Below are 23,633 nucleotides of genomic sequence, written 5' to 3'. Positions count from 1 at the left end.
AGGGTAGCTTCACGTGACCAAGTCGCGGCGTCGTGCGCGTTTTGGTTGCATGCCATGTGCGGCATTGCGCTGCTTGCGAGCCATGCTGGAGAGACGCATGGGTTATCATGGGATGCACTCATGGATGTGATAGGAATGCGAGGTATGTCGCTACTTGGTCTAATTTTAGGGCCCGACGCGTGTGCACAGGAGGAGCACCGTTTAGAAGACAAGCATGTTCGGATTGGCGCTTCCGTGCTCGGGCTTTGCGGTAGCAGCGTGGCGCTGCAACCGATGCATGCGTCCGCAGCACCACATCTTGTATTCCTTTGGAGCGGCGAGATTTTTTCCACACTTGATGGCGATTTCGATCGCGAGAAAAATGATGGCACATGGATTTTTGCGCAGATTGTGCAGCGGGTTGCAGCAGGTAATGTGTGCTCGGCAATTGTACAGACACTGGCCGGTGTCGAAGGCCCATACGCATATATATTACTTGATGTATGTGGTGTATGTTTGCTCACGCTAGCTTGCGGCACAATGCGTATATTATGGCCGGGACCCGCTCGGACGACGCTCCTTGTTGCTGCATTTGTCGGACGTGGTTTGCCTTGCGTCGGCCGTGTGCATGGACACGGAAGATATTGTATTTGAAGAAGTCCCATGCAGCACATTGTGGCAGCTTTCCGTGCGTGGGGACAATGTGCCTAAACCTTGTCCCCGCGATTCTCCGTTTGCTACAAGGCTGCTTTTGCACGAGTCGCTCGTCCAGAAGCCCGCACAGATAGATGCTCCCTTGGATGCACTGAGGGCTGTACTGGAGGCCAGTATTTCGGAGCGTGTCACGCATATACGCACAGCAGACGGGTGCGTTGCTAATACGCTAACAGCAGACAAACGCTTGCTTCTGCGCACGTAGCCGTCCTTTTTTCTGGCGGTCTGGACTGCACAGTGCTTGCCGCACTTGCGACGCAGTACATCAATTCATCACAGCCGATTGATTTGATCAATGTCGCGTTTGAAAACCCACGCGCACACGCCGCGGCGTGCGAACGTACAAAAGATTCGACGGCTGCGGTCTACGCTGCGGATCGGTACGCGGTCCCAGATCGGCAAACCGCGCGAAAAAGCGTTGCAGAGCTCCGGAACATATACCCATCGCGACGCTGGAACTTGGTGGAAGTCAATGTTTCGTACGCGACCTACCTGTCGCATATCCAAACCATTCAACGGCTCTTGCACCCCAACGACAGTGTCATGGACCTCAGCATCGGCGCGGCATTGCTCTTTGCCGCACGGGGAGCCGGATTTGTAGACGGTGTACCATATACCACACCTGCACGCGTCCTGCTTTCGGGCCTGGGCGCTGACGAGCTTTTGGCTGGCTATGCACGGCATAGACACGCTTTTGAGCGTCGCGGCGACGACGCGCTCCGTGCGGAGCTGCAGCTTGACTTGGACCGACTTCCGACTCGCAATTTAGGCCGTGATGATCGCATCATTGGTGCACAAGGACGTGAGGCGCGATATCCCTATTTGGCACGACGCGTCCTTGCATTGTTATGTGCGCTCCCGATCTCTACAAAGGCCGATTTTAGGACACATGCCAAAGGGCTCGGCGACAAGTCGCTGCTGCGTGAGCTTGCACTTACCTTAGGAATGCACCATGCTGCTTATCTGCCCAAACGTGCGATCCAGTTTGGCGCACGCAGTGCCAAGCTGGACGCGCAAGCTGCGCGCCAGAAAGGGAACACCAAGTTGGCCTTGCCATAACTTTTGTAGACCTCCACATTGCAAATTCGCTCGCTTTCTCTCCACCATGACAAGTCTGCTGCGCCGTCCAGTTGCACACGCAGGCGTGTATGCGACACGCTTCCGGCTTGCGCCCCGTCGTTCTATGCTGAATCTTTCTAGGCGCATGTATAGTACAGAGGAGCAGAAAACGGGGATTGCCGCAATGTATGTCGGCTCGATGCGTGTGCTGTACTATCGCCTAAAGCTCTTCTCCTTATCGACACTCAGTGTGGCCAGTGTGTTTGCACCTCTGTTTGTGCTATGGCCCAGTAGTATTGAGACGGTAGGTCGTATTGGGATCGCTGCAACGACACTCGCTGCTAGTGGTACCAGTACAGCGCTGATTTCATGGATCGGCGCGCCATACGTCGGCCACATGACCCTGCGCAGATCCAGCCCGAATGCAACGCCGATGCACTACTTGTCGGACGGGACCAATATGCTCTTGCTTGATGACAGCCCCAGCGATCCCAAAGTCCACGCAAGCGAGCCGTATATTCTGGAGCTGGCGACGCTTGATTGGCGGATGCGCTCGCTGAAAACCACCGTGTATTCTCCTTCGCTCTTGCGCAAGACGGAGCGTGCATTTGCTAGCTGGGAACTTCCCCCGTCGCCGCCACCATTACTGCTTGATCAGGGAGTTGATCAAAGAGATTCGTACACAGTCTCCAAGCTTGTTGCTGAGACGGTAGATGTCTCGGGTGGAAAGGTTCGTGGTCGTTGGTGGGCACGTTGGCGTGTAGATCCGAACGACGATCAAGCAACGGAGTGCGCGGGCACTTGCGAGGCGGAAGGCACGCCTGTGCGCTACTTTTTCGTCGACGAGTCGAGACTGGGGGATGATTGGCGTGTGATCCAATAGCTATAGGAACCGTGCGATTGTATATGTCACAATGCGGAGACGTGCAGTCGAAAATGATAGCATGCGTGCGCGCAAACTCTCCTGTTCCAATGCGCACCCCTGCGCTCCACATTTTTTTTTGTTTTTGTTTTTTGTCTTTTCTGCGTGTTGGCATGGCGCTGCATGCTGCGCCGCAGCCAGAGCTGCGCGCGGTAGTATCGTTTGCGCCGTTTGCAAATTCAGATACTTTCATCAATGCTGTTGTTCGCGATGTCCATATTTTGATTCATTCATTTGCACTTACATGGGCATGGCTCGACGGCCAAACACAGCCACAATCACGTTCCTTGCGCTGGGAATACGGTGCGCTGGTCGCGTTCGAGCGTGTGTGGATACGCAACCAGTGGACCAATACTGGAACTGTACTTGGATCAGACGCAAGCACACGGCGCGCGTTTTATAATATCACGGCACAGGCGTTTATCGAGGCAATGTGCAAAGCAGACGACGGTGAGCATACCATACTGCACTCTGTCGGAGCGTTATTTGGCCTATACTTACTCTGGTCGACGCAGCCGGAGCCTGTACACACCCCGATCACTAATATTGACCAGGTAGCGTATACATGTATGCTCCAGCTTGTTGAGACGGCGAGAGACGTGCTGGATACAGGCGTCGCCATTCCTGGGTATGCGCCACCTTCTGCAGACGTGCTCATCGTCGTAGACGAGCTAGTGCGCTGCCATGCTGTGCGGCTCACTATTTCTTCTTTGCATTCGCAGCCGCCAAATCGCCTTGCGCCGAGTTTCACGACCGCCCACTGCAACGTTCCGTCCGACGTCCTATGGCATGGTACGCCCGGATTTGACGATATCCAGCCTGTTGCACCGGGCACGACACTGTCGAATGAGGAGAGCGCACCCCGGTTGACATCGCCTACGCCTGACATGGCGCATCATGGCAAGAACGAGACAGCGAATGTGCTTGCTGCGCTCGCGCAAAGCCAACAAGCGTATACGGAAGCGCGCGAACACTTATATCGCCAAGCGTTCTCGCTTGTGCATGAAGACCCAAGTGCATCTCCAGAGGCATTTGACGCAGTCCTTGCACAGCTCGTCACATTCACAGACCCGCAGTAATGTACATTATTTCCCTATACAGAATCGGGCAAAGATTGCACCCAGGATTTCGTCCGAGCTTAGCGTCTCGCCAGTGAGTTGGCCAAACAAGTTTGCCGCGTAACGCAGCTCTTCTGCCGCAAGCGTTATATCTGGATTTCCTGTGTTGATATGGTGCGCTGCAAAGGTATCGAGCGAGCTAAGCACCGATTGTAAGAGGTGCGCATGTCGCACTTGCGTCACGAGCGGCGTCTCACTTGCATCGTTGTCGTATAGAGCAGCAAGCCGAGCGCCGATGTCCTCGAGCATCTTATCAATGCCTTGGTCATCATACACACTGCCGCTCCATACATAACACAGCTCACCTTGCCGATCGGAATGGCGCGGTGCATCACCCAGCGTGTCCATCTTGTTTAAGTAGATGAAATACGGCATGTCGTCTCGCGCGGCTTCCTGCAGTGCACCGAGCGCCTTCAATACTGGATTGGACAGTGTACATTTCCCTTCTCTCGGAAGAGCGCCGTATGCTGCATATACCGCGCTTGCATCGCACACGAGCAATGCAAAGTCGGCCTGTTTGACACGAGCTCATGTAAGATAGGTGTGCAACGTACCTCTTGTGCGGTCCATACCGAGTCGTTCAATGGGCCCGCCACCGCGCCGAACACCAGCAGTGTCGGCAATGAATACACGGTAACCATCGAGCTCGACTGCAACTTCGACAATATCGCGCGTCGTCCCCGGCTCGGACGACACAATTGCGGCGTCGCGCCTTGTCAAACGATTCAGCAACGATGATTTGCCAGCGTTGGGCTTTCCGTATAGAGCAAGATGTGCACCATCCATCACAACTTCCTGGAATTGCCGCCGCTTTCCAGCCGCATCGGGAAGCGCTTTCTGAAGACGCGAGCGCATAGCCTGCACTGTTGCACAGGCGTGGTCCCAGAGCGAAGCATCAATACCATCTTCGTCACTAAAATCCAGCATAGCCTCTATTCGGACCATTGCATCAAGTAGTTGTTCACGCAGCCCTGTGTACATGGCTGCTTGCTGTCCATGGCCAGCAGAGATGGCGAGACGGCGCTGCGTGCTTGTTTCAGCACGAAGTAGCGTATCAAGCGCTTCGCACGAGTTCAGGTCCATGCGCCCATGCTCAAACGCACGTCTTGTAAACTCACCAGGAAGAGCGGGGCGCAATGATGGAATGTCGCGGAGCTCAGTAAGTGATTGCAACACGTCACGCACAACCGCGGGGCCGCCATGCAAATGCAGCTCGATGACTGGCTCGCCTGTGAAAGAGTGGGTTCGAGGGAACCATAGCACAAGCGCACGATCCAAAATATCAGAGGATGTGGGGTGCCGTAGGTTTGTGAGCGTTGCATGGCGTGGTACTAGTTGCTTTTTGCCGCCAAGCTGTGTGAAAACATGGTACGCATCTGGGCTTTTGCGTGAGTTTTACGGAGGACGTACCCGGAAATGCGAAGCATGCCCACTGCACTAGGAGGACGTCCTGTAGTAAGAGCGTATATTGTATCGGTATGTAGTGTGCTGCAGCGCATGCTATGGACATGCCGCACTGGGTGCTTTTTCCATGCACGGCGCAGCATGGAGCACTTTAGACAAGGTGGAGGCTTTTTTTGGCATTGTGGAGAGGTTCGTTTTTTCTTATGGGTGCCAAAAGCCCAGGGCAGCACTGTGCAAGACGTAAGATTACAAAAGAGAAGCATCAGCGAGGCATAGACCGGTTGGAGAATGTATTAAAAAAGACGCATAATGCCGAAGAGCTTGTAACATCAAAGCCGGTCTTTACTAGTCTGCGGAAAACGCTAGACAGTGGCCAGTCTGTTGCCGTGCCAGGAGAACTGCGTGGGATTCCTATGAGGATGGTTGTAAAGGCACTTAAATGCTCCTGGCATGTAGATGGGACATGGCCATTGATTGGATACGATGAAGCAGAGCGCCATCGCATCTGTGATCCGTCCATATGCATTGTGCAGTCCATGCACGTGTCACAGCATTTGCACAAGGATATCATTGCAAGCCCATTGTATGAGCAGGTAATGGCTGTTGGGACCGTGCTTCCTTGCGTCCTTGTACTGAAAGAACAAGTTTATATAGAGCCGAATTCGGATACCATTGCGGAAGCGTATGCACGGCGCAGCGCAGGGCCAACACGCACGGTTGGTCACAGATAATAATAATTTTGTACACTATTGGCACTAGCTACTCAGAAGGCGTGCCGGGTCTTCCGCTGCGCCGGATACTTTGCAGCAAGCTGCGCTTTTCAGTCTTACGTGCAGATGCGAGTTTGTTAGATGCGCCCGCAACTAGATCGCGGATCATGGCGTTGTACATCTCTGCATCGGCTGAAAACGCTTCACGGATCGACAGATAATAAGCCAGGACGCGGCTCAGGTCCGTGGAAAGAGTATGCAGCTCCTTTTCCATCGCGCGCAGTTCTTTTACTGGTTTCAGAGTCAATTGATCCTCCAACACATTGACAAGTGCCTCGATGCGTGCAAAATCAGCAGAAGGCTCGGGAATCCCGAGCTCGCGCCGCCGACGATCGCCCCAGCTTTCGTTTTTATCCAGCCGTGGCGTTTCCGCTTCCAAGGCTGCATCTAAGCCTTCCACTGCTTGTTTCTCCGGTGCGGTGTGCGGCTCAACATGTATTTCAAGAGGAGGCAGCGACTCAGTGCGGGCCCATGCAGTGCCTTTGTGCATCTCATCAAGATTAATGGGAACACCCAGTGATATCAGGTGCTCTCGCCGTGTATGCGATCGCGTCCAGTCAAGGGGGGTGCTTGCCACGTCAGGGTCCATCTGGAACGCGCGCAAAAGCGTGCGGCTTTTTTCAGTGACGAGAATTTGCGAAAGCCCGTCAATTTGGCGCATCCCTTCCTCCACAACATTGCCTTGAACATGCTCGCCAAGCGGTGCATGCATATTGGTAAAGTATGCGGGTAAGAGCGGCTCAATAGCTTCAGTAATAGAGGCCGTAGTGCTCTCAGGAGTAAGAGTAAGTGGCTTGTACAGCGATGTCGCAGCGGGCGTTGCCTGCTCGTTGTCCTGTGCAGGCGGTGCGTCCTCATTCTCGCCTTCGGCAAAGTCGCCAAAGTCGTCAAAGTCGTCATTTTCCAATGGCAAACCTTGCGAGGAGATGTTGTTTGCGTCCGTCACCCTTTTATCAGTGGTTTCTGTAGCGACCGTGATGTCACGTAGTGTTGTTTCTTGCTCCTCTGCTGCTGAAGCATCCGCGTCATGCTCTACATAGCGCGTTACTGTCACATTTGCATATTGCTCAACATCTTCAGGTTCTTGTGCAGGATGTTGTTCCTTGTTCTCCGCAGCAGCATCTTTTCCCTCGTCCCAGTCAGAATCGGCGTCATTCCAGCCGTAATCGCTCGCCGGTGCCGAAACGGCCGGCGTTACAGTGGCTTTGGATAGGGCCGCCGCATCTACATATCCGGGTGCATTGTCCAAATCCGCGTCGTGGAACTCTTCCGTATCCGCATGCGATGCCTCGTCCCCACTCACGGAACTAGGCATCGTACGAAGAACAAAACGCCTCGGCGATCGCCTGCAGACCTATCCCACGTGGAGGCAGACTCCACCTGGCATCGAAACTTGGCGCTGTGCGTGCAGCAACAATGGGCAAAGCATGGACCAGTTTGCTAGTATGCAAGAGCCCCGTAGTTACAATGGTACCGTTCTCGTTTACGTAAAATTCATGCTATGTCTCCCCCACTTTTTTCACACCAGCGATCGGCATAGGTAGTCGGTCGTTGCGCTGCCAGAACTGTACAAGCGAGCGCGCAGTACTTTGCGGCAAATCTTCCTGGACACAATGTCCCGCATCAGGCGACATTACCAGTTGATACTTGCCCTGCATGTTGCCAATCATAAGCTCCGAGTCAAGATTCTCCGATTGCGCCAAAATCAGCATGCGTGCCGACTTGGTTGTGAGGAACCGGCTCGATAAGCTTGTGAACCAGCCACGCCAAAATGGCTCCGTGGCAGGCAAGTTCGCACACCAGCGCCATGGTATTCCGCTGCTTTCGTCACTAGTTTTTGTCACGAGCGACGGCACACTGTGCCGTGCGCTATCCATATTCCGAATCGTGCCGGATTCCACATGCCATTGAATCGCAGCCTCGACACTCACAAACCCGGCCGGCCGGCGCCGAATAATATCACCCATTACTGGGAGAAGACTCAGTGAGGTGCCTTCAACGATATCGATCATTACCGTCCCGGTGATGTGGGCAATTTTCTGCTCTTGTAGCGCATGGGCCGCTGCGACAACCACAGCTCCACCCATAGAATGGCCCACAAGAACAAATTTGGGGCGCTGTGCAGATTCGGGAAACATGGTCTTGATGAGTAGGATCAAATCGCCAGTGAGTGCTTCCAACGACATATCGCGCACTACACGCTTGGAAAATTGCGTCCGGCCATGACCTCGACAGTCATACGCAAGTACCCCTGCCTCGCCATTCGTAAGGCGCTTGATCTCCTTGGCAGTGAGGGCATAGGAAAGACCGCCAAAGCCTGCGCCATGGTGGCATAAAAAAACCGTCGTCCCGGCTAGGCTCCCATCCGGACCCGTATCCCGTGGTGGCGTAAAGTACACTCGTAAAATCGCACGCTCATTGTTTTCGCCATGCTCAGAATCACCCGACACTATGCGGGCAGGAATCTCTACTTCTAATGCAGCCGTGAAGCAGCTGTCTGCCTTTAACGGCGTAAATGCACGGGGCGACCGTGCGGGAGGTACCGTGTGTGGCGCAAAAGAAAGTGCGCCAATTTCATCGTTCTCCTCCTCCTCCTCTGGCACACACGCTGGCCGTGTACCGCTCGCCGCAGCGCGCGCTTTCATTGCTGCGACGCGTAGATCGCGCGTCATGGCAAAAAGTGGAGGCGCCCTTTGTGCCAGTGCATATCAAGTTTGTAACCATGTCTGTGTCTACAACAGTCCCAACCTAGTTTTATAAAAACAGGGCGCCAGCACCAACAACACCCGCAGCGGTGAGAAAGTACATCGGGAGATTCTCCTTCACAGAAACCATCGAAGCCGCGTTATCCAGAGAACCAGGGTTAGAGTCGCCACCGCCAGCGCTGCTTGCGTCTTGGCCGTAGCTAGCAAGGCTAGTCTTGGCAGCACCCTTGGATGTCCCCTTCGTCTTGGACTGGTTTTCGCCTTGCTCCGCCAGTGTGCTAGCCCCGCGGCCGACACCAGAGCCGACGGTGCTCAGCACACCTTTGGCGCCAGAAATGCCTTTGCCAATACCGGACTGAATATCATCTCCAAAGTCCGCAACGGCAACCTGCGCACAGAGCGCGACAATTACGAGCAAAAAAAGAAATACCTTCATTGTGGATAAATCAATGAAGGATACCTCGATTCAGAAAACCGCGGGTTATTTAACACCGCCACGAAGCTCGGGTGGCCCTGAGCGCAGCTGTGCGTAGAAAGCACGTGATACGTGTGGCGCATAAATTGAATTTCACTATAGAGGTTGGGGTGAACGTCACTTACTGCTCATAGCCAATCACCGGCTTAGGCACGTACGGCTCCTCGAGGTATTTGATTTCCTCCTCTGTGAGCTTCACTTTGAGCGCAGCAACAGCTTCGTCAATGCGCTGAGGCTTTGTGAGACCAAGAATCGGGTTCGCGCCTTTCGAGAGCAGCCATGCAATAGCAACTTGAGCCATAGGCACACTTTTTTTCTGAGCAACCTCTTCCAAACGGCTTACAATCGCTTTATCATTCTCAGTTGAGTTTGAGTGGACGATCTGCTTGGCAAACGAGTCAGTTTGTGCACGCTTGGATGATTCATCACTCCAAGGACGGGTCAAGACACCAGCGGCCACGGCGAACCACGGAATGATACCGACGCCTGTTGCATTGCAGTACGGAATCATCTCGCGCTCTTCTTCGCGATATATCAGGTTGTACAGGTCCTGCATCGAAATGAACTTGAACCAGCCGTGCTTCTCTGCCGTGTTTTGCAGGCGCTGGAATTGCCATGCAGGCATGGAGCTAGCACCAATGTAGCGCACCCAACCCTTTTCAATCACATCGTTGAGCGCACGCATTATCTCCTCCGCCGGCGTCGCCTTATCGAGACGATGAATTTGAAGCACATCAATGTAGGTGCCGAGGCGCTTGACACTCGCTTCGACAGCATCAAAAATGTGTTTGCGCGAAAGACCAACACGGTTTACATGAGGGCCATCATTGGTGTTCATCACCGTGGGCGGCTTCTTTGGGTCGTCCACTAAGAAATGACACTTGGTCATAATGACGACACTTTCACGGCGAATGTTGAGCTTCGTCAAAGCCTTTCCGACAATCTCCTCAGAGGCTCCGTTGCTATACACGTCTGCCGTATCCCAAGTATTGATACCAGCTTTGTATGCATACTCAAAGATCTTCAGGGCCTCTTCTTCTTGAAGGAGCCATTCAGCCCATTCCTTATCGCCGAAAGACATGCATCCAAGGATGACCTTCGATATTTTGAGACCTGAGCTACCAAGGTTGACGTATTCCATTGTATGTAGAGGAAAAAATGTGGCGCAGCACCGCGCACGTTATTAAATAGTTGCCCTCAGATGGGATCGGTGCCACGTCATCGCTGCACGATGAATAATTTTTGTCGCTTATTCCTGCCACACATATTTGTTCTCCGCGGAGCTCCGTAAATAAAGATGCTTTTGGGCGTGTAGTAGACCTCTGGCGCGTCGATCGAATGTACCCTTGTCCAAAAATCACGTTTTTAGTACATCTGGGCCTACGTAAAATACAATCGTGATACTAGGTGCATTGAGCTTTAATAGTACGAAAGCAAAATAATTGCGCCATCGCGTACAGTATTTTAACCCGTTGACGGCGAAATTGACCGACCCCTTGTAAACACGCCATTGTGCCCCCACGGCTAATCACACGACCGCACCTTTGTCGATTTCCTCAAAGAATGCGCAATTGCACAATCGCTCAGCAAGGGCACGCACGCCAATTTCGCTAGATAACGTGCTTGCGCCGCAACGAAGGTGGAGGATTGCGAAAATATCCGTACATATTTCCACTCTGCGCATTACGTGATCACTACGATGGCGAATATCTGAGCGCAACGCGTCAGATTTTGCAATGACGCAACGAGATGCGCATGAGCACGAGCCACCACGGTAATATATAAATGCGGGAGGTCGCATGCCCATATTCCTCATTCCACTATGGCGACGGCTCTTCAAGTTCAAAGTGCTCCTCCATTCGCGACGCCGCTAGGCCCAAAGTCTAACCTTGCGCACGGACGTGTGTCCAAACTTGCCTCCTCTAAGCCTGAGCACCAGGAGCCATTAAAACTTAGTGGCATACTAGATGAGCTGTACGAGTCGGAAGAATCTACCCCTGCTATTGGGCGTACCTATCCGACCTTGCAACTGCGCGACTTGATCTATCACGAAAAGGCCGATGAACTTATTCGTGAACTTGCCATTATTATTTCACGACGTGGCGTTGTGTTTTTCAAGAATCAGGACATCTCACCTGAAGAGCAGAAATTCGTTACAGACCGTCTTGGTCGTCTGTCTGGCAAGCCCTCATCCTCCAACCTGCATGTCCACCCGGTGTACAACGCTTCTCGCAACACGAAGGACCAGGTCGTGGATGGAAACGGGACCCGGAATACCGATAATGAGATCAGTGTAATCTCTAGCAACATTAACCGCGATCTCGAATTCACGTACAAGTCCGGCGCGGATGAGTGGCATACGGACATTGCATTTGAGAATGTCCCCTCTGACTACACCTCTCTAAAGGTGCACACACAGCCGAAAACTGGTGGCGACACACTTTGGGCAAGCGGCTACGAGATTTATGATCTCATGTCGCCCACGTTCCGCAAGATTGTCGAAAATTTGAACGGCTACTTTTTTCCGCGTGAATTTATCGAGTCTACCAAGCGCCATGGCTTTGATTTGCATGCTGGACCCCGTGGTTCGCCTGCCAATGTCGGTACACACCTAAGTGCTGTGCACCCACTTGTTCGTACGAACCCGATTACTGGATGGAAATCCGTATATGCCGTTGGCCATCACTTTGAGAATGTCGAAGGTCTCTCGGCTGTTGAAAGTGATATGATTAAGGACTATTTGCAGAATCTGTTGATCCGCAACCACCATACACAAGTGCGCCACCGATGGAGCAAGAATGATTTGGCAATTTGGGATAATCGGTCCACGTTCCATGCCGCAACTCCCGACTACTATGCCCTTGGACCCCGCTCTGGAGTACGGGCTGTTTCTTGTGGCGAAAAGCCTTATTTCGATCGGAACAGTCACTCGCGGAAAGAACAGCTTGGCGAGGATCAGCTGATTTAAATAAAGCTTTATCATGACATTTTACGTGCCGACATTTGTCTGTATACAGTACGTTTTCCCACGTAGCATCACATATTATCACGTTCAATCACAAATTTTCCAGTGAAAGTTTTGTGCACAAATTTGTACATTTTCAGCAATGTGGAGATTTCAAGAATGAAGCTGTCTACTTGCTTTGCTCTTAAGGGTCTTGTCCTCGGTTTGGACAAAAGGCACAGTACACTAGAATATACTGCACTTTAGGCGTTGAGGAAACATTGCCTAGTACATTTGTTAGTAGCCTTTTTTTGCTTGTTGTCGTTTGTAAATTTTTAGCAAGTGGCTCTACGTATAGACCCGCTCACACTTGCTAGCTTACAAGCACGCACTTAGCTAACAGGTATTCTGTTTCCCCCCTGCGAAGATCTCTTGTAGCGCGTCCGGGGAATCAGGTGCGTGTGGTATTCACAAAATTAAAAATGGTGTCCAGGCTATGACCATGCCTTGGTTTGGCCGAAAGCACGAAGACATGGCGTGCAAGTAGATTGAACGTATAATTGTCGTAGAATGTGTGGCACATCCTCTGCATTGCACAAACTTGAATCCACTAGCAACGATAGAGCATGTGTTTTCATGTGTTGCTCAATAATGCCTGGTGGGACATATCCCCGAAAAACACATGTATGCAAACGTTGAGTGAGGATCCTTGAATGCAAGCGTAATGAAGAACAATCGCAACCAAAGAACTCAAGCAATTTGGCGGGCGACACAAGAATGGACGATTCGGTTTTACAGGCGCGACGGCTGTTGCAAACCTTTGGACTCGGTTGATGATCATGAGGATATCTTCTTCATGCATTCTAGCAAAGATTTACTCGTATTCGAATTGGAGCCGAGCTCCTCAATGCGTTTGCCCCAAAATTCCCAACGCTCTTTGGTAATCCCAGGGCCACCTTTCCATAAGGCACCGCCCCTGCATAATGGAGAGCTTTCGTAATGTGGCTTTCCTTCATTGTATAAAATATCCCCGGCAATTTCGACCCACGCATGTAATGCCTTGAACTGGACCTCAGCATCCCCGACATTTTTCTCTTCTAATGCGGTGCGAAAGCAAATCACTGCAAACATGAGTGTGTCCACAATGCCTTCCTTCACGCACTTGGCATACATTTTGTTTGTGTTCACAAATTCGTTAGGCTCATCTTCCGTGTCGTCATACATCTCAAAGTTCTCACGGAGTGCCCATTTAAGCTTAGGCAAATCCTCCCATAATTTCTCTCCATCTAACATACAAACATGACGTGTACGAAGCGCCTTTGCAAGTGCAATGAGCCTGTCCTGTGCTTCGGGGTGTTCAGTACTGTACGCCAACAAAGCCATCCAAAACGTGAATGGGTCCGTTTCATCGCGAGTAATGCTATCTACAATTGTATCCAGCTGTTTGCCATGCGCCGCTGCTTCCAATGCCACATTCATTGTTGGCGGCAAGAAGCGGATTCCCCGCTAGACGGCAAGGACCGTGCGCACGTGCCGCACAAAATTGTTTCCAGAGAACGTGCGCTTGCTGCATAAAGGATGCATGGCCGGTAGCGCGGCATCCTCCCTCGTACTCTACCCCTCATGAAGTTCATCGTCGCTGCGTTAGCTGCATTTGTTGCCTTCGCTGCAGCTACCCCCATTGTCCGTCGCGACACTGTACGTATTGCTAGTGTGTACTTACATCCTAGGTTGTGCACTGCGGTAGAGGTACAGGCGGCGATATCGACGTAACCCACATTCTTTCGCAGGTACAGAGCGCCCCTCGCGAGGACCGCAGCAAGGGATACCCCCACCAATTTAAGAACTACGAGGGTTTGCCTATGTCTTCCGCCTGCGCCTCCGCGTCAAAAATGCTGGAGCTTCCCGTATTCGCCGACGGCCATCCTTACAACCTTGCGCAGGGTGAACAGCCCGGCGCTGTCCGCGCAATTTATTCTATTGATGACAATGCGCTTTGTGCCATTGTTGCCCATGATAACAACGATTCCAACTTCCACGAATGCAACTAAGACATTCAAGACAAACAAATCATTTTTTCCCCATTACCTTACATTTTCTCACAAGTTGCCCGAGTCATTTCATAAATGGTCGGTATGCAAGTCGACCGACAGAAAATCACTTTCATTCCATGCAATGTTTAATTACCCTTGTAGCTGCTGAATGCATTCATTTCTGCACCAGACAGGTCGAATCGCGCTGAAACCCTCCGAATTAAGTGGTTTACCAGGCTTGTCCCAAGACATGCCACTTTATAACAATCTACGCTGGACTGTCGTCCTTCTCCGATAGATTTGAGTCCATAACGCCCACATCAGTCCACGGGAAGTAAATGGCACGCGCGATAATGAACGAATTGCTGTTGTCGGCAAGACCAGCAAAGGCATTGTACCATGCCAAGAATGATGTTGCCAAACCAAATGCGCCGCCCGCTCGTAAAATAGGTGTATTTGGTTTGGTGCCATCGTTCATAATATGCGCGATACCAAGAAGTAAGAAGCATAAATCCAGCGTAAAGAACAAGAGGAAAAACATCACAGTAGACTTGATGCTACACAAGCACAGGATGAATGTGAAAATAAACCAAGCCATCAAAAACAAGCCAATTCCATTCAAAAAGCCACTTGTGCCGTCGGATTGTACCATTTGATCTTCAACATGAAAGCCGCCAGGGGTGAGCAAAATTGCAAACGCCATCCAAAATCCGCCATACGAGGTAAGTGCTGTAGCACCAAACGTGTTTCCAACAGCCATCTCCCACATTCCGGCGAGAACCTGCACAAATCCGCCGTAAGCGAAAGCAAGACCGATCACAACAGCGTTACTGTTGAGGCCAAGCGTGCCACAGTTGATGAGGGAAAGAAGAAATGTGGTGCATGCAAATGCTGAAAGACCCAGCGGTGCAGGATTGGCGAACTTGCGATTTTTAACACCTTTGTACAGACCTGGTTGCATCTCACCACCAAAAGCCGTTAACATGGGCTCGTTTGTGTTGCGGATATGTGCAAGAGGACCGTATCCAAAACGGGCAGCGCCAACCGCACGACGCTGCTCATCAGGCGACATGCGCGAAATTAGCGATTCCATGGTTGCATGCGAGTTCTGCTCCACCGCATGAGTGTCTGTGTGTGGTACTTCCATTGTACTATAAAAAAGAGTTGTAAATTTGTAAGTGCCTCGGTTAAAGTTGAAAAGGTAGGTTCTGCACCTATACCCAAAGTCTAGCCGTCCTGGAGTGCGGAAAAGACAAGGTCGCACGCAGGGACACACTCTGTTTGACTATAATATATATATATATATATTAGTTATCTCTGCATTGCATCCCCTGTTTTTAGGTTCTTTTAGTTTCTGTTCCCTACATCCACCCTAAGACCCCAGACTTTCCCCGCATTCTTTGCGCTTGGTTGGCTTGGTTGATTTTCGAGGATTATGTAATGAATCTTGTGCTGCAGTACGCCGCACAGTCTTTTCCTTCCTGCTCATGCAATGTGGGACCACCACGCCGATTTCGATCGCCTGCTGGTGTTAATGGAGAAGGAACGAAACCTGGATTATGAAGATATTGAAAGTGTAAAGCACCATATCAAGAGAGTTGCATTGGTGTGCCCACACTGTGAAGAGAGTTTTATCTACCCACGTCAATCATTCGGCGCGCTCGATGGCTTGACGGAGCGAATCACACGCGAGAATGGTGGTTGGGGCGGCGGTATTTGGCAAACACCCGGCATTGGATACGGTGGTAGGAACCATGGCTGGTCTGCAAAGGGCGCAGCTGCGTGGTATGAAGCGAATGGATTTAAACAGTTTTATTCCACGGAGTTCGACTCTTGTAAATACCCAGCTGTGGATTCTTTTTTCGCTCTCATTTTTGCAGGTATGGCTGCTTCACTACTTTTTAAGGCGGCAATGCACAGATTTTCGCGCTTTTATTTGGTATCGACAGTGTCGGCAGCTGCATTTTGTCTGTCGTGCGTAGTGCGCTCGTCGAGTCGAAGCGATTCCATTGACATTGCTACGATTTTATCTTCTGCGAGCATGTCTATGATCGTATGGGCATGTTGGGATGCATTCCTCATGTCACAATATTCACAAAAATGTTTCCATTGGAAAACGCAGACGCGAGATTTTATTCGGCGCACCCTAACAATTGTGTTGGTGTGTTCCACGTTGGCGACCGCCTTTGACCGTGTCCTATTCTTATTTGGGTTGACGAATACGATCCTTTTGTTTGCGCTTACCGTGTTGGCGCTCATTGTCAATGCCATAGAGAATGACGAGAAAGGGACGCAGGAGCGATATTTGCCCCGAAGGGAAAAGTTTCTGAATTCCGAACAGAAGAAAAGCAATACAATTTTGCCTTGGCACGTAACCTTGCGCATCATTGCGTTGCTTTTCACTGTTGAGATCTTGATGATCTCGTCGTTCATCTCTCTTGCAAGCATGGTTTTCAATATCCATTGCAATGCACCGCATCAATATGCCGGGACTTTGGCGTGTTTCCTTTTCTCGCTAAGTGCGCTGCTCGTTCCTTGGCGCACGCTGATTTTTTATCGACCTACACCTTTTGAAGAGGTGGAAATTCCAACTACAAGTGTAGGTGAGTTTACGAATAAAGGCGTGTAAAGCTTTTTACGTGTATTGGGGAGCGTATACCGGACGCTTTTAGCGCTCATATGGACTGACGGATGTCTGAAAAGGTCGGCGTGGGCAACGATTTGGAGGCTAACATCCTTGACATAATGGTCTTTAGATTTGCGATGCATGTACAATGCTCACACCCATTGATTGCCTGGCTCCTGTTTCGATTTTCCGCTATACCCTCCGCTCACACGTAGTCGGTACTACGTGTTGCCGATACCAAAAATATTTTATCAAGCGACATACCGCGCTTACGGTTGGCAATTCAGAAGCTGCAAAATTTCACACACTCTTTCGGCCATTCCATGCATCCTCGCCTAGGGCGCAATTGTCGTAACTGGACACCTGAACACGTTGAAGTGGAGGCACGTGTCCCGGCTGCATAGAAAGAGTGATGGTTCTTGCATTACGAGTGAGCCCGCTCTCTTACAGTCATGCTGAACCCCTGGATCCTTCCCTTTGTCTTCGTCGGAAGTGCGATTGCTTCGAAACTCGCTCCTTCCTCTCCCGAAGTCCTGCTTGACTATGAGCCGTTTGGCGGGAAGAACGCGAGCATTTTAAAATCGCCCGCAGACTGGAACAGGAACACGTATCCGATCTTTGTACACTCGCATAATGATTACGAGCGCCGTGTACCTGTGCTTGAAGCTCTTTCCTACGGTGCATTGAGCATTGAGTCGGATGTTTGGCTTAACCCGAAGGATGAAGTACTTTACGTGGGCCACGACCCCTTCTCACTTACTACGAAACGCACTTTCCACGCGATAACTGTCAAGCCGCTTATGCAAGCGATTGATCAAGCAAACACTGCAAATGCTGTACATGTCCGGAATGACGCATCGTCGTTGTTTGCTGATCTGCAAGCATCAGTGGCTACGAAGGACTCGCCTTGGTGGAATGGATATTATTCTTTGGGCGTCGGAAACACGCAGCCCATTCAGCTGATGGTGGACATCAAGAACGATGCTGAAAACTCCTGGAAAAAGGTGCTTAGTGCATTGGAGCCGTTGCGCAAGCGCGGGTACCTGACGAGGTACGAGTATGGCAAAGTGATCCCAGGGCCTATTATCGTCGTGGGCGCTGGAGCGACGCCTATTGAACAGGTCGCAGGGAAGCATAAGCGGGACGTGTTTTATGATTGCCAGCTGGCTGAGCTGCGCAAACCTGGCCCCAAAGTGCAAGGCATTCAGTACGAGTGGAACTCCACATTGTGCCCTATTGCCTCAGGCGACTTTGCGTCCATTACAGGAGACTATACCGGCGTGCATATGCCTTCTAAGAAGATTAATGAGTCCATCAGCTCAGTGGTTCGTGAAGCGCACAAGCGCGGTATCAAGACGCGTTTCTGGGACACGCCCGCATGGCCTGCGTACGCTCGGGACCGTGTTAACAAGCTCCTCCTTGAGCTTGGCTCTGATTGGATCAATGCAGATGACCTCTCGGCAATTGCCAAGTTCTAGACAGCGGTTTGCACTCGCGTGGGTCGCTCGTATCGTTTCGCTGTGTGAATTTGCAAGTGCTGATGTGGTGGAGCCCACTGCGCTTGTGGAGCACGAACTCGACGGGATTTACCGCATCTCTCACATGCCAACGAGCTCCTTTTGCTGCGCCTATTGAATCCAATTTAATTTGTGCAGACATCTCGGGGCTCATAATTTGTACCCGTATACATACGAAGCAATAAATTCGAACATAATTGAACCTACGATCTAATGGCGTTTCTCAACATTATAAATGAAAGCATCCCGACTGCTCGAGGGACAACAGTATACCAATTGAAAGTATTACTGTGCAACCCAGTAGAGCCGGGCGTTGTTGTCCTGGGAAGACTTTTGCGTAAGATACGCAGTGCCTTCGTCATCAAAGTGTACCTCGAATCGACTGAGGCTCTTGTCTGCTTCATTGGCCCTGACGGCTTCGAACGCGTCGCGCGTCTCCCAGTGGAATTCGTGGAATGCTTGCAAAAGTCCGGCACCAGTTGGAGTCTCTGTGCATGGCTTCACAGTCACCCTGTTTTCGGGGACCTTGAGATTTCCATGCTTTGAAGTGCCCGCCATGGTGATACAGTAGCCGGATCGTTGCGCCACTTTAGGGCTGATGCCCTTGTTAAGCTCGATCTTCAAGTTGGTGAGGCCGTCATAGATGGGGCTATCTTTGCCAATGCCGTACTTGTTCTTGTCGTTGATCGTGCAGTTGTATGCCTTGGACATCTGGTTAGTGTTGTTGTTGTTTGCCTTCCTCAGGTAAAATTCTCCTTCGTTGTTCAAGTGGAACATGAGATACTGCTTAATGTCGAGTTCTTTTCCGTTATCGCCAGTACGCTTGCCCGCAACGAGCTTTCCCATCTTGGGGAACTCGTTACATTGGTAGGCACTGGGATAGGCGAAAATAGGGATGACTCCGAGGATGACTGCTGCAACAAGTAGAATAAGCTTCATTTGGTTTATTCCTGTAGGGGATGTAGAATAAGGACTGTGATGGGTGTGCTTTTATAGACGTTAAGTAGCCCGCGATCCTTTGATTGTATGGTTCATCCTCGGACTTCCGATCACCGGAGTACCATAAGTTTCCGATCTCCAATCGCGTACATATTGAAACAAGGTTTTGCTGCAACAACTGCTTGGCATAGTGACACCTTACCGCGGGCCCCAGGGCAAACTGCTTATGATTGCTCAAGCTTAGGCCATGTGCGTATGCCGCTCTCCTACTCTTACTTGGCCACAAGACCGTTTCGAATCTTTCCTTTGGTCATCTATGCGCATTTGCGCAGGGATGGCGGCCCAAATTAGGCACGTGTAGCAACCAAGCAGATCACGAGACAATGGCGTAGGGAGGGCATGTGGCGGAGATCGGAGCCCCGGCGATGCGTTTCGCATTCGTACTCGGGGCTGGGGTGGCCCCCGCAAAAACGCCCAACTTTGCTGCTACATCAGATTTCGATAATACTATTCTCAATGCTGTCCGTTAAAAGCATCGGTGCGACGCAGGTATTGTATATTTTTCCCGATCAACAGCCAAGCCTTGGAGCGTCTCTTGGGCTTGCTGGCTACGTAGGTAGATGAACTGTTATGCTGTGCATATTTCAAGCATTTTGCGACGCGGCAATTATCAACGTCCTGGTTGAGGGAGGCACCGAGAGAGGTAGCTGAACTCAGCTCGCCTAAACACTGCGTTTCTTGGTTTATGGATTCTTGTGGCCCTATTGTGCGGTAAGTACATGTATTTGTACTTTTAAAGGCTCGCACATCTTACCCTCAAAAGTCTAGATATGGTGCGCTGCGCGCCGTGCTTGCGAGGCCAGCACGAGCACATTGCTCAGGCCTCCACAGCTCCACATTGTGACAGTGTCATGCCCCACATTGTTAGCGCAGTGAAAAGGGACAAGCGGGCACGTGAAAGTGGGTGTTCGGCTCGTCCTTCAGTTTTTAAACCGATCGCGTGTCTTTGCTACGTATCTCTCCCAATGGTTCAAACAAAGACCGCTGCGAGCGATCTGCGGCCCCGACCGGGCGCAGATGCATGGAAGAATAAGCCATTTGAAGAGCTGACCTTTGCGCAAAAGGCGCTTATGACACTCGGCTTAGTGAAGCGTGATGATCCCAACTTCAGCTTCCCGAAACCAGAGAAAAAAATACCAGTGTTTTTGGAATGGCAGCAACACAAGAAGCTGTTCCCAATGATTTTCCTTACATTTGTATTAAGATGGATTTATATGAGGACGACGGGGAACACCATCCACCCGCTCGCTATGTACGGTTTCACGTTGCTTGTTGGCTCGGTCATCGTGGATCGCCAAGTCAAGTTCTTGGTTGATGCAGTGAAACGGTACGGATATCTGGACGCTGGTGCGGAGCGTGACTCAGTTCCGGAAGGTATGACGGGGAAACTGGGCAAGGAATTCTTGGTGGGTTTCCTGGTGCGCCCACTGTTGGTTCACGTGTTGTCGTACAATCGATTTGAGATGCCCAGCTTGTCTCTTTGGCTTCCTGTGCAGCTCTTTATCTTTACGATGATCGTAGACTTCATTTATTACTGGGTGCACCGTGCCACTCACGAAGTACCTTTTCTCTGGAAATATCACAGTCGCCACCACACGACCAAGCACCCTGTTGTGTATCTTGCGGCATTTGCGGACGAGCCGCAAGAGGTTTTCGATGTTTTGGGGTCACCCGTTATTGCATACTTGCTCTATCCGATCGGATACGACGCATTCCTAATCTGGTCGTTTTATTTCGTCTGCGTGGAGCTCCTTGGCCACACTGGGATGCGCGTCTATTACCCTGCGTTGATTACTTCTACACTCTTGCGCCCCTTTGGCTTGGAAGGTATCGTGGAGGACCATGATTTGCACCACCGCATGGGATGGCGTGATAGCTTCAATTACAGCAAGCAATCGGGTTTCTGGGATACGCTTTTTGGAACATTTGGCGAACGGGTCGAGTGCGTGCCTGAGAATATCGACTACAACTTTTCTATTTAATGTGTTATTATTTGAACATTTGCTTGAAGTCAGTATGATACACTCCTGTATCCGGATGCAGAGAATAACGACATCATTCTGACGGCTTTTTTCGCTAGATTTAGATTACGAATTTGTACCGTCTTGTTTACCTTTACACTGGACATGCTTGAATCTTCCAATTGTTTGTATTGGGCATGTGCTCAGTTACGCTCGTGTTTTGCAAAGCGTTTAACATTCCAAAACAAGTTATATAAATTCGTCATATGAAGTCTAATGAAACGGCGTAATATATTTTACATAGAAACGTAATGGTTCCAATCCAAATTGCTCCCTTGCCCTTCGATACGGTCACCAGCGGACCCATGCAAATTGTCCCAGAAACGGGACTGTTTGCCGTAGTTGTACGAATCTTTCCAACCATGGCGGTGGTGAAGGTCATGGTCTTCGACGACTAGTTCCCAGCCAAATGGTCTCAGAAAAGGGCCCGTGAGGACGGAACCCACATGCAGACGAAGCCCAGAATGGCCACCAAGTTGGAGATGCAAATGAACCAGCATCCAAACGATTGTAACGTCGAATCCAAAGGGACACGTAAGCCAGCTCAACGTGGGCGCCCCGACAATGTCAAATACCTCCTGGATCTCGTCCGCGTATGCCAACAGCATTGTGGTGGGATGCTTGGTAGTATGGTGAAGACGGTGGATTTTCCACGCGCTCTCTGCTTCGTGACAAAGGCGGTGCCCCCAGTAATAGTAAAAGTCTTCTGTCAAGGTGAGCAAGAAAAGTTGGACAGGAAGCCAAATGGTCAACGTTGGAACCTCGGTAGGGTCATAACATGCAAGTACGACTAGCGCGGGACGCAGCATTGATGCAGAGACCATTTCAAATATAACCTTTGGAATCAAATTGTAGGGAAGTGTGTCACGTCCCACATCTCCATCCAAGTATCCATACCTCCTGACTAGCCTGTTCATATAGAGCACGGAACTCATGCCAAACAGCATCGTATACGTAAACATCAAAAACCACACCACCCAGGGGCTTCCCATGTCATGGCTGACATAGTGGTAATATAGATGCCTCGCAACAAACGGCAGGAAAACGGGCGGTGCGAGGTGAACAAGTTGGTTCAATTCGCTAAAAACAGGGATTTTTTCGCCGGGTGCTGCCTTGTGTACTTCATCCGCACGCGGAGGGAGTACGCCAAACATTGACATCATCCGGTGGAAAATAGGAAGACGTGCATCCTTCTTCCATCCATCTGCCTTGGGTCGGGGATTCGTTCGTACGCTCATGACCGAATAGAATCAAGATGCAATCGCAAGATTCACGAAGTATTCATACTATCTTTCACATGCAACTGCACGTTCTATATTGGTATCCAATAAAATTGTTACCTCGCTAGTAGACCACGTGGACTGTGCTGCTGCTCGCTTGGAATGAGAAAGTACGCTGGACTTTTGAGCTCGTGGAAGCCGAGATTCCTACAGTTGCGAACTCTTTATCAAAGCCTTTCATAAATGTGTTTCTCATGACTCAATTTTTGCAGTAGGAACTCGGAGTGCTTTTACGACGTCTATGGACATCTATGGTAAGTGTTCTGATAGGCATTGTACATTTCGCAATCTCCCTAGGTTAGCCACAATCCTCCTACGCTAATAAATTTGTACTTTGAATGCATGCATTACTTTTAAGGTAAGCAAACGTGTTCGTTACATATTGTCTCGAGACCAATGGTTTTAGTGGCTCTTGCACAATTCGCTGTCGAGCAGAGTAAAGGACCCAGATGAAGATATTGGACGTATTCAAGATGACTAAGGTAGATAAACGCAGTCAAACTTTGTGCAATCTTGGATGCAAATTTCCGAGCAACAGTAAACCAACTGTGCCGACAAGGGAACAGGGAAAAACTAAAGAATCACTAAGAGGTTCACACAAAAATTTAACTATCACATTATAAAATTTGAGTAGTTATTATCGACCCAAATGAGACATGCATTGTTATAGCGGGTCGACTTGCCAGCGGGATAAGCGGCGTCATCGCTGCCAAAGAGCGTCATGCAACGCTCGACAAGAAAGTTTTTTGTCTAACCATTTAAAACGTTTTGTTCTGGCTGAACTTGCCGAACGATTGGCAGTAGCCAAGATTTTTTGGCTACTCATAACAGGGTTCAAGCGTGTCCTTAATTTGGGGCACCTTGGGATTATGCCAGTATTTTTCTGTTTTATCGGAAAAGAGAAAAAGAGAAAGAGAGAGAGAGAGTTGGAGAAAAGAAACGAAGTAGTATACGATAGAGTAGGGTTAGGGTTAGGGTTAGGGTTAGGGTTAGGGTTAGGGTTAGGGTTAGGGTTAGGGTTAGGGTTAGGGTTAGGGTTAGGGTTAGGGTTAGGGTTAGGGTTAGGG

General features: G+C 50.5%; 15 protein-coding genes across 15 annotated transcripts; 6 read left to right on the top strand and 9 right to left on the bottom strand.

Moving 5' to 3' along the window:
• Positions 1–54: 54 nt before the first annotated feature.
• On the top strand, positions 55–1,752 carry MVES1_000807 (uncharacterized protein; the record flags this gene model as incomplete). Its single annotated transcript, XM_056205663.1, has 4 exons — positions 55–142; positions 170–480; positions 509–846; positions 873–1,752. 4 exons carry the CDS (start codon positions 55–57, stop codon positions 1,750–1,752), a joined length of 1,617 nt encoding a protein of 538 aa, XP_056061638.1.
• A 46-nt stretch (positions 1,753–1,798) lies between these two features.
• On the top strand, positions 1,799–2,635 carry MVES1_000806 (uncharacterized protein; the record flags this gene model as incomplete). Its single annotated transcript, XM_056205662.1, has 1 exon — positions 1,799–2,635. The coding sequence occupies one exon, from the start codon at positions 1,799–1,801 to the stop codon at positions 2,633–2,635; it is 837 nt and encodes a 278-aa protein (XP_056061637.1).
• Positions 2,636–2,787: 152 nt separating this feature from the next.
• Positions 2,788–3,753, top strand: MVES1_000805 (uncharacterized protein; the record flags this gene model as incomplete). Its single annotated transcript, XM_056205661.1, has 1 exon — positions 2,788–3,753. The coding sequence occupies one exon, from the start codon at positions 2,788–2,790 to the stop codon at positions 3,751–3,753; it is 966 nt and encodes a 321-aa protein (XP_056061636.1).
• Positions 3,754–3,759: 6 nt separating this feature from the next.
• MSS1 (mitochondrial splicing system protein) lies at positions 3,760–5,219 on the bottom strand (the record flags this gene model as incomplete). The annotated part of the gene is made up of 3 exons (XM_056205660.1): positions 3,760–4,211; positions 4,347–5,173; positions 5,203–5,219. The coding sequence occupies 3 exons, from the start codon at positions 5,217–5,219 to the stop codon at positions 3,760–3,762; spliced, it is 1,296 nt and encodes a 431-aa protein (XP_056061635.1).
• Positions 5,220–5,955: 736 nt separating this feature from the next.
• On the bottom strand, positions 5,956–7,281 carry MVES1_000803 (uncharacterized protein; the record flags this gene model as incomplete). The annotated part of the gene is made up of 1 exon (XM_056205659.1): positions 5,956–7,281. The coding sequence occupies one exon, from the start codon at positions 7,279–7,281 to the stop codon at positions 5,956–5,958; it is 1,326 nt and encodes a 441-aa protein (XP_056061634.1).
• A 184-nt stretch (positions 7,282–7,465) lies between these two features.
• On the bottom strand, positions 7,466–8,638 carry PPE1 (protein phosphatase methylesterase-1; the record flags this gene model as incomplete). The annotated part of the gene is made up of 1 exon (XM_056205658.1): positions 7,466–8,638. One exon carries the CDS (start codon positions 8,636–8,638, stop codon positions 7,466–7,468), a length of 1,173 nt encoding a protein of 390 aa, XP_056061633.1.
• Positions 8,639–8,720: 82 nt separating this feature from the next.
• Positions 8,721–9,107, bottom strand: MVES1_000801 (uncharacterized protein; the record flags this gene model as incomplete). The annotated part of the gene is made up of 1 exon (XM_056205657.1): positions 8,721–9,107. One exon carries the CDS (start codon positions 9,105–9,107, stop codon positions 8,721–8,723), a length of 387 nt encoding a protein of 128 aa, XP_056061632.1.
• Positions 9,108–9,267: 160 nt separating this feature from the next.
• On the bottom strand, positions 9,268–10,287 carry MVES1_000800 (uncharacterized protein; the record flags this gene model as incomplete). The annotated part of the gene is made up of 1 exon (XM_056205656.1): positions 9,268–10,287. One exon carries the CDS (start codon positions 10,285–10,287, stop codon positions 9,268–9,270), a length of 1,020 nt encoding a protein of 339 aa, XP_056061631.1.
• A 681-nt stretch (positions 10,288–10,968) lies between these two features.
• MVES1_000799 (uncharacterized protein) lies at positions 10,969–12,114 on the top strand (the record flags this gene model as incomplete). The annotated part of the gene is made up of 1 exon (XM_056205655.1): positions 10,969–12,114. One exon carries the CDS (start codon positions 10,969–10,971, stop codon positions 12,112–12,114), a length of 1,146 nt encoding a protein of 381 aa, XP_056061630.1.
• An 813-nt stretch (positions 12,115–12,927) lies between these two features.
• On the bottom strand, positions 12,928–13,569 carry MVES1_000798 (uncharacterized protein; the record flags this gene model as incomplete). The annotated part of the gene is made up of 1 exon (XM_056205654.1): positions 12,928–13,569. One exon carries the CDS (start codon positions 13,567–13,569, stop codon positions 12,928–12,930), a length of 642 nt encoding a protein of 213 aa, XP_056061629.1.
• Positions 13,570–14,391: 822 nt separating this feature from the next.
• Positions 14,392–15,270, bottom strand: mug86_1 (Meiotically up-regulated protein 86 protein; the record flags this gene model as incomplete). The annotated part of the gene is made up of 1 exon (XM_056205653.1): positions 14,392–15,270. The coding sequence occupies one exon, from the start codon at positions 15,268–15,270 to the stop codon at positions 14,392–14,394; it is 879 nt and encodes a 292-aa protein (XP_056061628.1).
• Positions 15,271–17,201: 1,931 nt separating this feature from the next.
• MVES1_000796 (uncharacterized protein) lies at positions 17,202–18,227 on the top strand (the record flags this gene model as incomplete). Its single annotated transcript, XM_056205652.1, has 1 exon — positions 17,202–18,227. One exon carries the CDS (start codon positions 17,202–17,204, stop codon positions 18,225–18,227), a length of 1,026 nt encoding a protein of 341 aa, XP_056061627.1.
• Positions 18,228–18,551: 324 nt separating this feature from the next.
• MVES1_000795 (uncharacterized protein) lies at positions 18,552–19,205 on the bottom strand (the record flags this gene model as incomplete). Its single annotated transcript, XM_056205651.1, has 1 exon — positions 18,552–19,205. One exon carries the CDS (start codon positions 19,203–19,205, stop codon positions 18,552–18,554), a length of 654 nt encoding a protein of 217 aa, XP_056061626.1.
• Positions 19,206–20,230: 1,025 nt separating this feature from the next.
• On the top strand, positions 20,231–21,247 carry MVES1_000794 (uncharacterized protein; the record flags this gene model as incomplete). Its single annotated transcript, XM_056205650.1, has 1 exon — positions 20,231–21,247. One exon carries the CDS (start codon positions 20,231–20,233, stop codon positions 21,245–21,247), a length of 1,017 nt encoding a protein of 338 aa, XP_056061625.1.
• Positions 21,248–21,522: 275 nt separating this feature from the next.
• On the bottom strand, positions 21,523–22,494 carry MVES1_000793 (uncharacterized protein; the record flags this gene model as incomplete). The annotated part of the gene is made up of 1 exon (XM_056205649.1): positions 21,523–22,494. A coding segment is annotated over one exon (972 nt), but the record flags the coding sequence as incomplete, so codon positions are not given.
• Positions 22,495–23,633: the final 1,139 nt, after the last annotated feature.

Source organism: Malassezia vespertilionis, chromosome 2, assembly GCF_029542925.1.
Source record: "Malassezia vespertilionis chromosome 2, complete sequence".
NCBI classification, from domain to species: Eukaryota; Fungi; Basidiomycota; class Malasseziomycetes; order Malasseziales; family Malasseziaceae; genus Malassezia; species Malassezia vespertilionis.
Note: the sequence above shows the minus strand (reverse complement) of the source record. Positions and strands in the feature narration are given on the sequence as shown.